General features: G+C 41.7%; 1 protein-coding gene across 4 annotated transcripts in view; it reads left to right on the top strand.

The window, feature by feature from the left end:
- The window catches only part of RBM20 (RNA binding motif protein 20), a 106,144-nt gene extending 95,994 nt beyond the window's left edge, over nucleotides 1–10,150 (top strand). For all 4 annotated transcript variants that reach the window (XM_051617715.1, XM_051617716.1, XM_051617714.1 and 1 more), the window contains 3 exons: nucleotides 1,210–1,329; nucleotides 2,074–2,195; nucleotides 6,075–10,150. In XM_051617715.1, coding sequence (XP_051473675.1) covers nucleotides 1,210–1,329; nucleotides 2,074–2,195; nucleotides 6,075–6,185 — 353 coding nt within the window. In that variant the 3' untranslated portion in view covers nucleotides 6,186–10,150. The remainder of the gene's footprint in view (nucleotides 1–1,209; nucleotides 1,330–2,073; nucleotides 2,196–6,074) is intronic.
- The last annotated feature ends 3,172 nt before the right edge of the window (nucleotides 10,151–13,322 follow it).

The raw sequence follows: 13,322 nt of genomic DNA, 5'->3' as shown, positions 1-13,322 counted from the left end.
GCCAGCTCAGAAGCCCAGAAATCAATGTAAGTTGCCACATAGGCCCTGGGTGTCTTGAGAAGAGCTAGCTGAAACTTGCTGGTTTTCCAGGATCTCTGCTGCAGATTTGGAAGCCTGGGATAGTCTTTAGTTAATTTGAAAGCCAAGCAGTCAGGATTTTACATTATTTTATTTTAAATTATGTAATAGATGCATTTAAAACAATTAAGAAAAATTCATTCTCATAGCCAGAAATTGCAGATCTTTGAACCACAAACTTGAAAGACAGGAAAGGTTTGGTTTGGGCAAAAATATATTTGCTTTATGAGAAAATACATCCCCTATCTAGGTGAAATTTGCAATGCAATAGAAATTTTGTCAGGTAAGGGAACTAGTTCTTTGATGTAAGAACTGAATAATAGAAATCAGACCAGTTTATCTGTAATTCTGTCCCTCTGTGATTAAAAAATCTTTTTTAGAAATAAAAACAATTCACATGTTGGGAAGGGAGAGCATCTGTTCTTTTGACTGGCTTTATCTGCCTCAGCAAATCAATCCACTGTTTTTCACACCTTGAATCAGCTGCCTGTGTCCATTATTGTTGGTCAGCAGGGACCAATCATCCCATCCCTACTGGTCAGGAAACAAAACCTTCAAGTGGCCAAGAGTCTTAAAACAGAAGCCATCCCTTGGAGAGCTGAGGATGGGAGAAGAGTAGCTCCAGGGAGAAGATGACAATGGTGCTACAGGTACCCTACCCGAGGAAGGTTTGCTCTGCACATGCAGCTCCTTATGCAGTTTGGGGATTTGCTCTCTGCAGGTCCTGCTTGCCCCCCCCTTTTCTCAGAAGCCATGTGTTGCCCCAGCTCCATCACTGGTCATGCCACCACATATCATATGCGGTTATGGAGCTGCAGTTGGACCATACTTGTGCCAGAGGCACATATAATGTTACAGATCTATTTAGAGGTTATAAAATGAAAAGAAAAAATGTAGTGTAAGTTAGATCAGAAATAGAAAAATGGTCTACTGGGAGAAATAGGGGTGATGGCACAGTGTAGTATAGCTGTTGGAGTTGAATTGAATAGGCCTCTGATTTGAATGGAAAAGCATTTTTTCTGGATTTTACTTCATTTATAGATCCACCCAGACTGTGTTTCCAAGAAGTTTACAAATGTCTTTTTAAACTAATAAACTGTTTTCCTTCAATACATTTTTTCATTTGTTAAGCAAATTCTAGGTACCTGGAAATGAGATCTCTGGAATACCCAGAGGTGGAGTCCAAGAGAAGGCACTCTCCACCAGGCTGGGAACAAGAGGATGTCTTCACTGAGCTCAGCATTCCCCTGGGTAGGTTGGGATGCCCTGGCCGCCCTTGGCCTGCCATGCCACCCACTGCAATACCTAGAGCTTACAACAAGATGTCACTTGAAGGCTACTTGCTATTTTCCAGAACAGTTGTGAGAAGAGTGGAGGAACAGGGTATAGGACAGAGGGGTAACTGTTGAAAAAAACTGGCTTTTAATTACAGGTCATTGCTAATTTCACTCTGGATGAGTGGCAAAATATTGCTGTTAATGTTGATGAGATGAAATAAGATCCTTGGATGATCTATGAAATATATATGAAAAATACTTAGTAATTTAAAAGCTTTTGTCATAAAAGTATTGATTATACTTTTAGTAAAAGTATTGGTTTTAGGGTGTAAACACTCATCATGAGTAAAACACCTGGAAGAAGCACATTCTAAAGAGCAAACTGTGTAACTTAAGCATGAATTTACTGCTAGTAAATACTATTGCTATTCTAGCCCTTGAGGTTACACAGTGAAATTCCCACTCAGTATTATGTGCGAGAAGGTACATTTTAAAATATGTATAATGTCTGAGAGAGAAGTGGAAAGTGTATTTGCAATGCACAGGATTTTAAACTGCAGCTCAATATTGCAAAATTAGGGAAATTAGAGAAGTGAATTCAGGCTTCTCATATCTATGTCATCTAACTAAACAGCACCTTTTTTCTTTGAAAACAAGTTTATTGTGGAGGGGAAGGGTTTCAACTGACATTTTAATGTAATTCTGAATTTCTCAATAGGTGTCGAATTTGTGGTGCCTAGAACTGGGTTTTACTGCAAGCTCTGTGGACTCTTCTACACAAATGAAGAAACAGCAAAGACAAGTCACTGCAGAAGCACTGTTCATTACAAAAATCTTCAGGTAAAAACACACTTGAAGCTAACAACTAGCTTATGGGGTGGACTGTGCACGAGAAAGCTGATGCTACAAAAAAATTAGGTTTTATACTGTGGTCAGAATTTAAAAAAAATGCAATTTAGATAAACAAAACCTTTCAGCAGTTCTAAATGCTAGCACACTAATTTCTCACTCCCAGGTCCTTGAAATCAACTTCTGGCTCATAAATAAAGTGGGGCTAGGTGATAATTTTATTTTCTCTATACAGCTGTATTCCTTGTCACTAGCACAGCAGGTCCCAGACATTTGTATCACTGGGAATGAGCCCAGCAGCAGCCTTCCTTATTCGTTTCAGGAGTCTATGAATGTTGCCAGACTTATTTTTGCATTAGTGTGAATTTCTGCAGCGCGTCTCAGCACGCAGAGCTTGGTGACGCACGGGCTCTCCGGGGCATTTCTGTGACCCTCTGAAATCACCTCCCTGTGCTACAGAACAGCACAGTGGCTCAGCCACGCAGAACACCATGACTGAATAATTTCTGTAAGAATATGCAGAAGCATGTAATTACTTGTATGGTTTCCACAAGCATATACCATAAGTGTATCAACACTTGATAACAGCCCATGGAGACCACAGGTGTTTGCAGTTCAGTCCAAAGACCCCACCTCTATGGCTTTTCAGATGCAAAGTTGATAGCAACAGTTGTGACAGTGTGAGCATTAACTACCCTGTGCTGAGGACTCCTTGGAGGAGGTGGCTTTGCCTCTCATCTCCTTGAGTCCCTGCTTGTGTGCAGGGTGTGCACACTGCAGAAGACACTTTTATTAGCAATTATTGGCACTCTTAGCAAAAGGCATGAAAGAGCAACACTGCTCCTTCTTTCCCTGTTCCTTCCCTCTGCCTGTAGTGAATGCTGGAGCTCTGCTTCTCTTCAAGTAATAACCACCTGTCCCTAGCTGGCTAGTAGGCATTAGCTTTTCCAGTGACACTCAGGAGCAAATGATTTCTCTGTGAGAATTTTCTTCTTGATTTCCCTGATGTTACGTAGCTGTAATCATACAAGGGCCTCTGGCTTTCAAAGACTGCCTGCAGAGCTGCAGTGCTTGCTGATAATGGATCTTCCAAGTGTCAGCTTGAAAAATAGGTCCCCAGTTTCATGCCTTTTTTTGCTTCATACAAAAAAAACAACCCAGAGGGATTCACCAGTGGCACCACTAAGTACAGGCTGTGTTTCCCATGTGAGTCCGGCCCAAAGAAACTCATCCTAAAGCAGAGATTGCAGCTCCAGCCCCTGCCCCTGGCAACTGGTCCCATGGGAAAAAGAGGGGTTTTTTTTCATTATCTAAGTTATTTTGTTGTACTCGTAGAAAAAAAGGTCCAGCTAAAACTGAGTCAGTGAAAGAACCCTCTTCTTCACCCAGATAAGACATTTCCCATGAGCACTGCCTAACACTGACTTGAGATAAAACAACAAAGACCACAAAAGCTTTTAAAATTACATCTGTCAAATATGGTAATGAAACAGATTGTTCTGTTGAGCCATACCTCTTACCTTACTAAATGGAGGAAGTAAATGTCTCATCCAGCTTTTGCCCACTCAAGTGGAAAATCACCTATTTTAAATAATTATTTTAAATAATTGTTCTGCATTGCTAGAACCATTTTAGTTGCAACGATGCTTATTTATGTCCTCTGCAAGAAATGTCAGTCTTCTGTGTTCGTGGAATTTAACGAGTGTATCCACCAACCTATGAAATATGGACTCTTAACATGTGCTGTCTGTGAAGCTATGGGACTGCTGCTGCAGACTGTCTTTCTGTTGTTTTGCCCACATGGTAAATGACTTTGTCCAGTGACAACGACGTTGTCCCAAATGCTCTCATGTCTTATACTTGATTTGCTACTTGTCATCTTTCATGTAATCTTCTTGGAGTCACATCCAAAATATATGTTAAGTGTTAGATTTGAATGCAAAACCAGTTTGTTTACCAGTTTTCTTCAAAAAGCCTTGCTTAGATGATAATGATTTTGTCTTGAAGTAAAACAGTCAGTTTCAGCTGAGTATGGTGCCCCTTGATGATCAGCAATCACTGAAAAAAAAAATAACTTTTTTCTTTGTCAGCCTTGCAGACTTTTTCTGATTTTTTCCATTCTCTTCAGCTTAATTATTTTCCCAAGTGGTATTTATATTTACAGATCCACTGCGTATTCCATATAAAAAAATAATTCCATAATTTGGCCATCCCTCCCACCACTACTACAAAAGCTGTCAGATTCATCTGGTGAAAGCTACCTTGGCAACTCAGAGCAGCATTTTATCCTGTTTTCCTCTGGTTCTATGCAGTATTCATCAAAACTTGTATTTAAATGGAAAGAATTTTTTTTCCTTGACTGTCATTTTGCTATAAATGAATCTGAGTAGTTTGTGATCTTCAAAACTGGTGATTGGTGGTAATCATGATAGCTGACAAAGTCAGCTAAAGGAGGTAGATAAACCTTAGACTTATATTGGTGGGTAATAATTAAAAAAAAAAGTTAAAAAAAAAGTGGGTTATCAGATCCAATGGCAAACGTTGGTGCTTTATTATGGTTCACGGTGTACAGAACACTTCTCCCAGCCTTTATGGACCCTATATCTCTGTATACTACTGTAATATTTACTCTGGCTTTCTGCCACATGGAGTTTTGTACCCCGGGGATCAAGACTGCGAGTTGTGTAGTTTCCACAGCCAAATCTCTGTATTAAGAGTAAAAAGGGTACAGTCATCATTTTGTCACAGATACGCCCATCTGTTACTGTTACTGAGTTCCTTTCAGATGTACCTCTTGCATCCAAAACTGATATTTATGTGAGACAACATGACAGTCCTAACATGGCCCTTAGTTGTTTTATATCCATTTCTTCCCCATGGATGCCAAAGAGTAAACTGTACTCTGGGGGAATCCAGCAAGTAGATAAAATTTTGCAGAAATGTAAGATGGTCTTTTCAAAACAGATCAGAATGAGTAACAGCAAGAAGAGACAGGTTTATGATCCTAATAACGTGCAGGTCAGTTATTCTTGCATGTGGTATATGTATAAGTCATTAGTAAGAACTTCTCTACATTATTATGTAGGAATTTCCCATGTGTGTCTCTGCAGTAGCTGCTGCTGAAGAAGCTCCTTTCCATCCATTTTTAAGTCTGTTGACCGTGAATAAATACTTTGAGCCCTGTTTTCAGACCCACACCAGTTCATCATCCATTTTGTGTGCAGCTCTGCCAACTAAGAGCACTGCGACAAGTGACCGTGTCTGTATTTTTAAATCATACTTAGTACTTAAAGTACTGAAAGGCTTTATCTTGGAGAAACAGAATAAATGTAAATACTCTAGGCAGACTGCTAAATTGTGTTAATTATTACCGAGTCTGATTATTTCCTTAAAACAAATGTTCTTGTGCAAAAGATATCTCTCTGAACTGGACATGCTGGAAATGTAATATACATGCTTTAAATTGTGACTCAGAAACTCATCTATTTTCTGATACTTCAGTCTTACACTAGCATAATCCAGTTCACTTAGTGGAGTTAGTTCCTGCCCTACAGCAAATGTGAGTAAAGGATTTGCAAGGAGAAGAGTGAGGCACAGAGTGATGGGGAATTGTGGTCCTCCTGATTCTGTCACCAGTTCCCCTTGTGGCACAGAGTAAATCACTGAACTTCCAAGGCTCTCTGTGTATCCAGATAGTTTTCCTGACAGACCAGATTGCCTGGCTTGGATTTTAAGTGAAGTGGGGGTTCTATGTGTTTTCTTCCCTTTTGAGATGCTGATAGAGTGTGACAGCTTTAAAAAGGTATAAAGCAACCCATGTTGAATGTTTTCAGTTTTGGTAACGATGCTTTGTTTTGGATGTGATTGCAGAAGTATCTATCCCAGCTTGCAGAGGAGAGCCTGAAAATGAAGGAAGAAGGCAGCCACCTGCCTCAGGATGAAACTGGCATTGTTCCTCACTTTGCGAAGAAAAAACTATGATGCGGATGAACTGGAAGTACTATAATGAGTGAATGCTGATACTTTATTTTTTTAATTTCTGTGATATAACTGTCAATTTGCACTGTACAGAGGAGGGGAAATAAAGAGGGCATCTATGCCCAGAGTGCCATTATAACCAAAATGCCTGAAACTGTTTCCCACGGTGAAGCAATGCTGGCATATCTGTAAGAAGTGGAGCAATTCTTTCTCACACTCTGTGTGCTGGGAGTGGTTTCCTAGATTAAATCAGAATTCTCAGGGATTCTTAAAGTTTTAATTCTGATGTGACACATCAGGTCAGGCGGAGTACTTAGAAGCACTCAGCATCCTCCAGTGGACGCTGGAAGGAAAGGAGATGTGACTATAAATAGGCTTTCATGTTGCTTAAAATATCTTCAGCCGTTTAACTCATTGCCCCAGTGAGAAGTAGGATTTGCATAGGACATCTAAAGCCATTGTGCTAGAACTAGTCAGTAGATGGCATAATGTAAACCCCATCAGGATCCACCTCCATGTGTCTTAGAGCTTGGTGAAATGATCAAACGTTTGTGTTGTTAAGCACCAACTGTACCCTGACTGTGTTGTGTGAATGCAGAGGGAGCCACAGTCTGTCCCAGGGACCTTATAGCCTGAGCCCAGCACAGTGAGAGCAGCTGGAGTGCCTGTGCTGACAGCTCAGCTGCTCTGGTTTGCAGCATTTTCTGTGGTGTGATCAGGATGTTCTCCAGGTATCGTTGTGTTTGAAACTCTTTTTGAAAATTTTAAAGGGTGCCAACTTTGAGTCTTACAGACTTGAAACTCTCACGAGAGGCTTTTAAAGTGCCACATGTTTGGACCATGTGTCTTTTAGACATTTTATTCAAGATCCTTGCTTTTTGGGTCTTTTTGTTTTCTTTCAAGCTTGCTTTTCCTCAGCTTGGCGACGTTGAATTTTCCTGGTTTTTCATGGAGAGAGGCCAGACTTCTAATATTGTTTTTGTATTTTATTTCCCTGAATTTTTCAAGGTGAATACAACAACTGATAGCTCACAGAGTGCTGCACTGAGAACACAGGATGCACCAGCAGCTCTGGCATTATTACGAGCTATTGTTTCTGCACAGTTGTCGCTTAGTGTTTTGCAAAGTCCCTTTGAAATGCACTGTACAAGGTTCTGGTTCATTTCAATAGGGCTTTGTGTAGTAAAGTGAACACGTATGCAAACCACTGCCAGAACTGATCCCAGAGTTATGCTTTTATAAAATGCCCTACGCAATCTAGACAGATGGGATTTTGTAGACGTGTTTCCATTCTTTGCCTGACTCTAATATGTATCACAGTACGTTCTGTAAAAATTGCTGGTGCTGATGTCCTGTTTAGATGTTGTGCAGAGGAAATAGTTTTCCCAGAGGTTCTAGCCATCCCTAAGAATCACACGGATGTCACAAAACATTGCGGAGTGGCTAAACGGCCCCAACTGCTTCCACCAAAGTATTTGTTGCATTATGTCTTGTGCCAGCAGCCCTGCTTGTTCTCTGAAATACCCTGTAGCCACGCAGTGCATCTCAGAGGTGCCTGGTGTTGTTTTCTGAAGCCCTGCTCCATTTCATGGCCTGGGTTTTCTCCTCATTTTTACCAGAGGTGGGTTCAGGTTTCTTATTTGGAATTCCTGCTTCTCGCAAGTTGAGGGGTTCTTTGCATCCCAGATTCAGATGCGACCTATCCAAAAGACAAGGGGAAATGAAAAACATTACAGCCTAAATCCTCCTTTGTCCAGACCTGAAGTGTGTTAAGATTTGGGTCCATCTTTGTTTTGAACAACTGTTTTGGTTATTTGTTTTGTTTTGTTTTCCCAATGAAAAAAAAAATAATCTATCAAACCTGGTATTTTTCCTTCAAGGGTTGAGTTTTTCCTTGACTGTTTGTTTTTCATATTGTAGTGAAATTTGAGCACAGGGCTGTTCGGGCGAGAGCTTGCACTGCGAGCTGTAAGATTACAAAAATGTCAGTAAAGATTGTGCAATTTTCTTCTAAAGCACAGCTCTCAAGCTGGTCATGTAGCATCTGAATATGAAGTTCCCTTCATGCCCTTCAGCACAATCTTGAGCACAAGGGAAGGAAATCACTACAAATGCAATCATCAAATCTTTGAAGCTAACCTGCTATCAAACTGGGGCTCTCACCGGCCTAATGGGAGCTTGTTAGACCATGTGGTTAAGCTTAATTGGATGTGAGACATAGCTGACTGTATATCAAAGTCATATGCCTCCAGCAACTTTATCCCCAGGTAACCTCAAATGAGAAAAGTATCACTGTTATTATTCTTTATTTGTATTGCAGTAGGAGCTATGGGTCCACTGCCTTTATTATAGGCACAGCACAAATCCACAACAAAGACTTTCCCAGGCCAAAGAGCTTTAAATCAGACTTTCCAAAAACAGACAACAGGTGGATACAGGCAGGCAGGGAGAGAAGTAGGTAACCATGAGATTTTGACTGGCAGCAGAAGAATAATTAAAATGAGTGTTTACCCAGGGGCTTATTTTTAAATTTACGGGAGATGATTCAAGCTACTTTTCCCCTTCTCTGGTTCTGAACCAGGTTCACTCCCATTATTCACAGCTTTCATACCTTTTTTTTTTTTTTTTCCCCTGGCCAGTTGCATTGGACACACCAAAAAATCCCTTCTTGAGAGAGTGGGCCTTGGTATCCTTCAGTTCCCAGTTGCTTAAGTTTCAATCTCCATCCAGGGCTGTAAAAGCTGGTGTCTTGACCGAATCTCACCAGGAACTGTCCTGGCTCTAGATACCCCTTTGGGGTCGTGGGTATAGGCCCTTGCTTGCCACTGAAGAAGGAGGAGGCTCCAGATGGTATCTCTGCCCTATGCAGTTTCCTCTTCTGGAGGTAGATGACTCAGGTGAGTGATGCAGGTGCAGTGCCCAGCCCCACAGACGTGATCAGACCCACACATTTGTTGAGGTTGTTTGGACACCCCATCCCTTTGGGCTCTGTCCTGACAAAACAGCAATCTGCAAAATCCTGGGTACAGCCGAACAGGCAATTCCATTCTGAGAAGGTCCTTTCTCCCTCTAAAAATCCATTTGAAAGCAGTTAAAAGCAATGCCAAGTCTCAACCAGCTCCTAATAATCCCTATGATCAGTTTTCAGCCTGATGCACTTTGAGAACTCAGAGATAATCTCCTTCCCTCTCCAACAGGCCATCAAGCAATGCTGACAGGCACTCAGCTCCTCAACTTCTCTCTTCTACCTATTCTGCTGAGAAAGAAGGCCACTGTAGGCAGCAGCTTACCTTTCTCAGCTTGTGTACAAAATGTGTTGTTTCTTTTGGTTTATTATATTTAAAATGACTTTTTTTTAGTTGGCATAATTTTTCGTCACTATAATCCACGCAGTTTATTAATACATATAAATATATATATAGCACAAAGCAGGCTCAGGTCTAGCCAGACAAATATTGATATTTTAAAAGGAGCTTCCTTAATATATACAAATAATTTAAACACATCTCAACCAAAGATTGCACTTTTTGAATAGGGACTATGTTTTTCATCTTTATGAAATCTGCATTGATCTCAAATAGTCTTTAATGTCAATCTGCAACTTACTTTCTTTGAAGTTAAAAAATAAAATCATTAAACATTTGCCCCATAAGATCAGACAAAGTTTCATGTTGGCTTTAACACTAAATTAGTGTTGGGCTGGTTATATTCAGGGTTTTTCTATTATCTAAGGATTAAGGCTGTGATTTGTTGAATTATACTTGAACTGGACCAGATGTACTATTTATTGAGCTTATATAATCTTGTTAATTTAAGTTTTGGCTTGTAAACAGTTGGAATTTGTTAGTACTTGTTTAATTATGTAGGAACTGTCACCAATATTAACTGATCTGTGTAACTGATTGCAAAGTGTTTCAATTTGTGTTTCTTAAAAAGAAAGATTTTAATAAAGAGAATTATAAAGCATATACATTTGTGGGAAATTGTCCCAGCAAACACGCTTCTAACTTCCCAGGGGATCTGTTAAAAACCAAAATGAATAAAAGATAGTTGAGTTGGGGAGGTAAGAAGGAAGTGGGAGGCCAAAAGATGTGCTTTTAAATATACTTTCTAGAAACTGTGATTCTTACTAGGTAGCTCCTGCTGTACAGATCACAACTGATTGCTGTCATCTGGTGCTAAAGTGAACACACCTCAGTGGCTCACTCTGCAATTATTATTAATTGTTACTACGCACTTCTGTCCCTCCAGATAGATCCTCACTTCCCTTTTTCTCTTTATTTCCAAATGAACTGAGCAAACTATCTGCCCCCATTGGCTTTTCTCTGTCTCCATCCAGGTTGATTTCTCATCCTTCTGAAAGCATCATATAAAATCATCCCCAGCCAAGCATCTTCTCTACCTCATCTCAACCTAAGTCCCCCTGTTCACCTGTTCCCCGTTTCCCTTATGCTCTCCCTCTGCCTTTGCTGATTTTTCTTCTTTTTGGCAGTCCGTGCTCCCTGGCACCTTCCCAAGCTCCACAAGGACTTTTCCCACTCCCTGGCCTTCTCCCTGGCTCACCTCCATCACCAGCAACCGGAGCTCCTGGAATAAAATACTCAGCCTCAGTCAGGGGGACATAAAGATATGCTTGTACTAAATATTTAAAGAATGCAATGAGGACAAAAGCTGAGGGGAAACTTTACCTCCAGCTTTGCTGCTCAGTGGAAAACATTAGGAGGAAAAGTGAGACAAGGCAAGGTCTAGTCTGTGTTCAAGGCAGGACATGGGGAAACCATGAGCTGTGATTCCCACCACCTGTCAAGGGAGGGAAATGAGTCTGTTTGCCCCACTGAATAGCTAGGGAAATGGGTCATGGGCAAAAAGACTGGCACTCAGGTTTTCTCACTCCCCATTTCATTAAATCAGTACATTAGCAGCCTTTAAATAACTGCTTTGCAGCTGAGACACATTTCATGTATTTTAAGCACAAATGGTTTCAGTTCTGTTCTGGATGTACTGAAACCTTCGTACATGTGATTTTGATACCATCTCATTGCAGCTATGAATTTGTCTTGCTCTAGAAATCAGGCAAATCAATTTTTAAAGTGTTAACTTGGCCTCACATATACATAACAAAAAAATTCCAAAGTGTGGTTTTCAAAATACAATGAGTTTCCAGTCCAAATTCTAGCATCTTTAATTTTCTTGGTGTAAAGGGGAACTCAGGTATGAAAAACATCACAAGTGAACACCAGCCTGCACCCAAATACCAGCTTGGCCTTTTGACACAAGGCTGACACCAATCTCACTTGGACAGCCAGGCTGTAGCCCTGCCATCCTGCCTGACCAGCCAAGTCCACCAGGTCAAGGCTGCCTGAAAATAGGAGCCCTCCCTGGCTGGGAGATGCTGCCTGGACACAAGCAGGGCCAGGCTGATGGGCAGCTTGCTGGAGTGGGTGCTGGTGTCGTGCGAAGCAGCATCTGTCCTCCTGCTTTGCAGCACTGCTGCAGCCTGGGACTCCGCTTTGTTTGTGCAGGTGGCACCCAGGGCAGGCTGAGAGAACAGGTTTGTCTTTGCTTACTCTTCTACATCTGACTCCACCAATCTCTGCTTATCTATGTCAATATTTTGAGCAGGTCTCTTGTACTAAGCTTGCCTGATGCAATGCCACGAGGTGAAGCCATGGGAGTATGCAGTAAGTATTCCTGAAGGAAAAGTTTCCCCTATTGTGGAGAGAAGGGGGACTGGGCAAGAACCAGGGATTCTTCCTACAACATCTTAGTGGAACTGGGTAATGTAGTAGAGAAACAAAAAAATACTGTTTTCCCTCGCACAAAAAGATATCCATATGGATCAGCCTTCTCATAGAGGGGCCTGAGCTGGCCTAACTGATCTGGTGGCAGGAATCCCCTAGACCTCTCCTGGCATGTCACACCTCCACTTTGCTTGCCTTCAGCAGAGCATTACAGCACTGGCAATCTGGCCCCAATCTTCATGAAACTCAGTCTTGTACTAACCAAATATATTCTCAGCACCATGGAAACTTGACTCCCCAGATGCTGAAGTGAAAGAAGCAGAGGTAGTTTTCATCTCTTCCTTCCTAGCAGTCACTTTTTACTGCTGATATATGAGGCTCAGGAGGTCCCTGCTGGGTGTCCCAGGGGCTTGGATGTGGGCAGGAGCATGGTGGGGCCACCAGGACCCATGCTGTGCCCACGCTGTGAAGTTGGTTTTCTTGGGGCTCATCTGCACACAATTGCATCAGCTTACTGCAGGGTGAGATTTTTAATGAGATACCCAAGTTGATTAAAGGCTGTGAGCTCTCTCAGTTCAAATTGGGCTTATTCTGGTTAAACAGCCATCTGTCAGGAGCTGTGTTTAGCTACCTGAAGTAGCTTCATTTAAACTGAAATAGGAGCATACGTCAATTTTTAATTAACTGGGTCAGATCTGAATGAGTGGGCATGTCCAAAAGCTTTCTGTGAACTAGAAAGCTGTGTAGGGCAGGCTGAATCCAGCCTGCTAAATGTTTAAATAACTGCCAGGCAGAGTCTTGGCCAATATTCCTCAAGGTAAGACCGTGTCAGCGGCACAGCCCTGAGTCAGGAGGCAGCACTTCTAGCCTGATTTCTTCCCAGTGCCTCAGAAACCAAGGTTCCTGTGTATAAGCTGTCCTCCCCTTATACCTGAGCCTTGTTTGAGGACATGCATATTAGTTCCACCTTCCTTAAACACAGTCTCGTTGTCTTTAGAGGACATAGGAAGCCTGTTCTGTTTGTGGGATTCTTCTCCAGCTGGGATGTGTTTGCACTGCAGGTAGTTTATCTTTGACAGATAGCAACTTGTTCTTGGCAGCAAACTTTCACCTTGAGCTCAGGGGGCGTAGCCATACCATGTTTTGCACACCTGTGGTGGGGGACTAGGAAAAAGTTGCCTGTTTGCATCATGGCTGAGGTGTTAAAACCAGTTTCACCGCAGTGCTGTTAGTGCTTTGCAGAGGTCCCAGCAGTGTGTGTGTGTGTGTGTGTGCATGAGCAGGACTTGTGCCTCCTTGTATGGACTTTAGCACCAAGCAGCTGGCCATTGGACCTACTTTGCTAACATTACAAGCACAAGTTATACTGTTTTGGTGTGTCCCCAAGCTGAGTTTCTAC

This window comes from Apus apus, chromosome 4 (assembly GCF_020740795.1).
Source record: "Apus apus isolate bApuApu2 chromosome 4, bApuApu2.pri.cur, whole genome shotgun sequence".
Lineage (NCBI taxonomy): Eukaryota > Metazoa > Chordata > Aves > Apodiformes > Apodidae > Apus > Apus apus.
The sequence above is the reverse complement of the archived record's forward strand: the minus strand, read 5'-3'. Positions and strand labels throughout refer to the sequence as shown.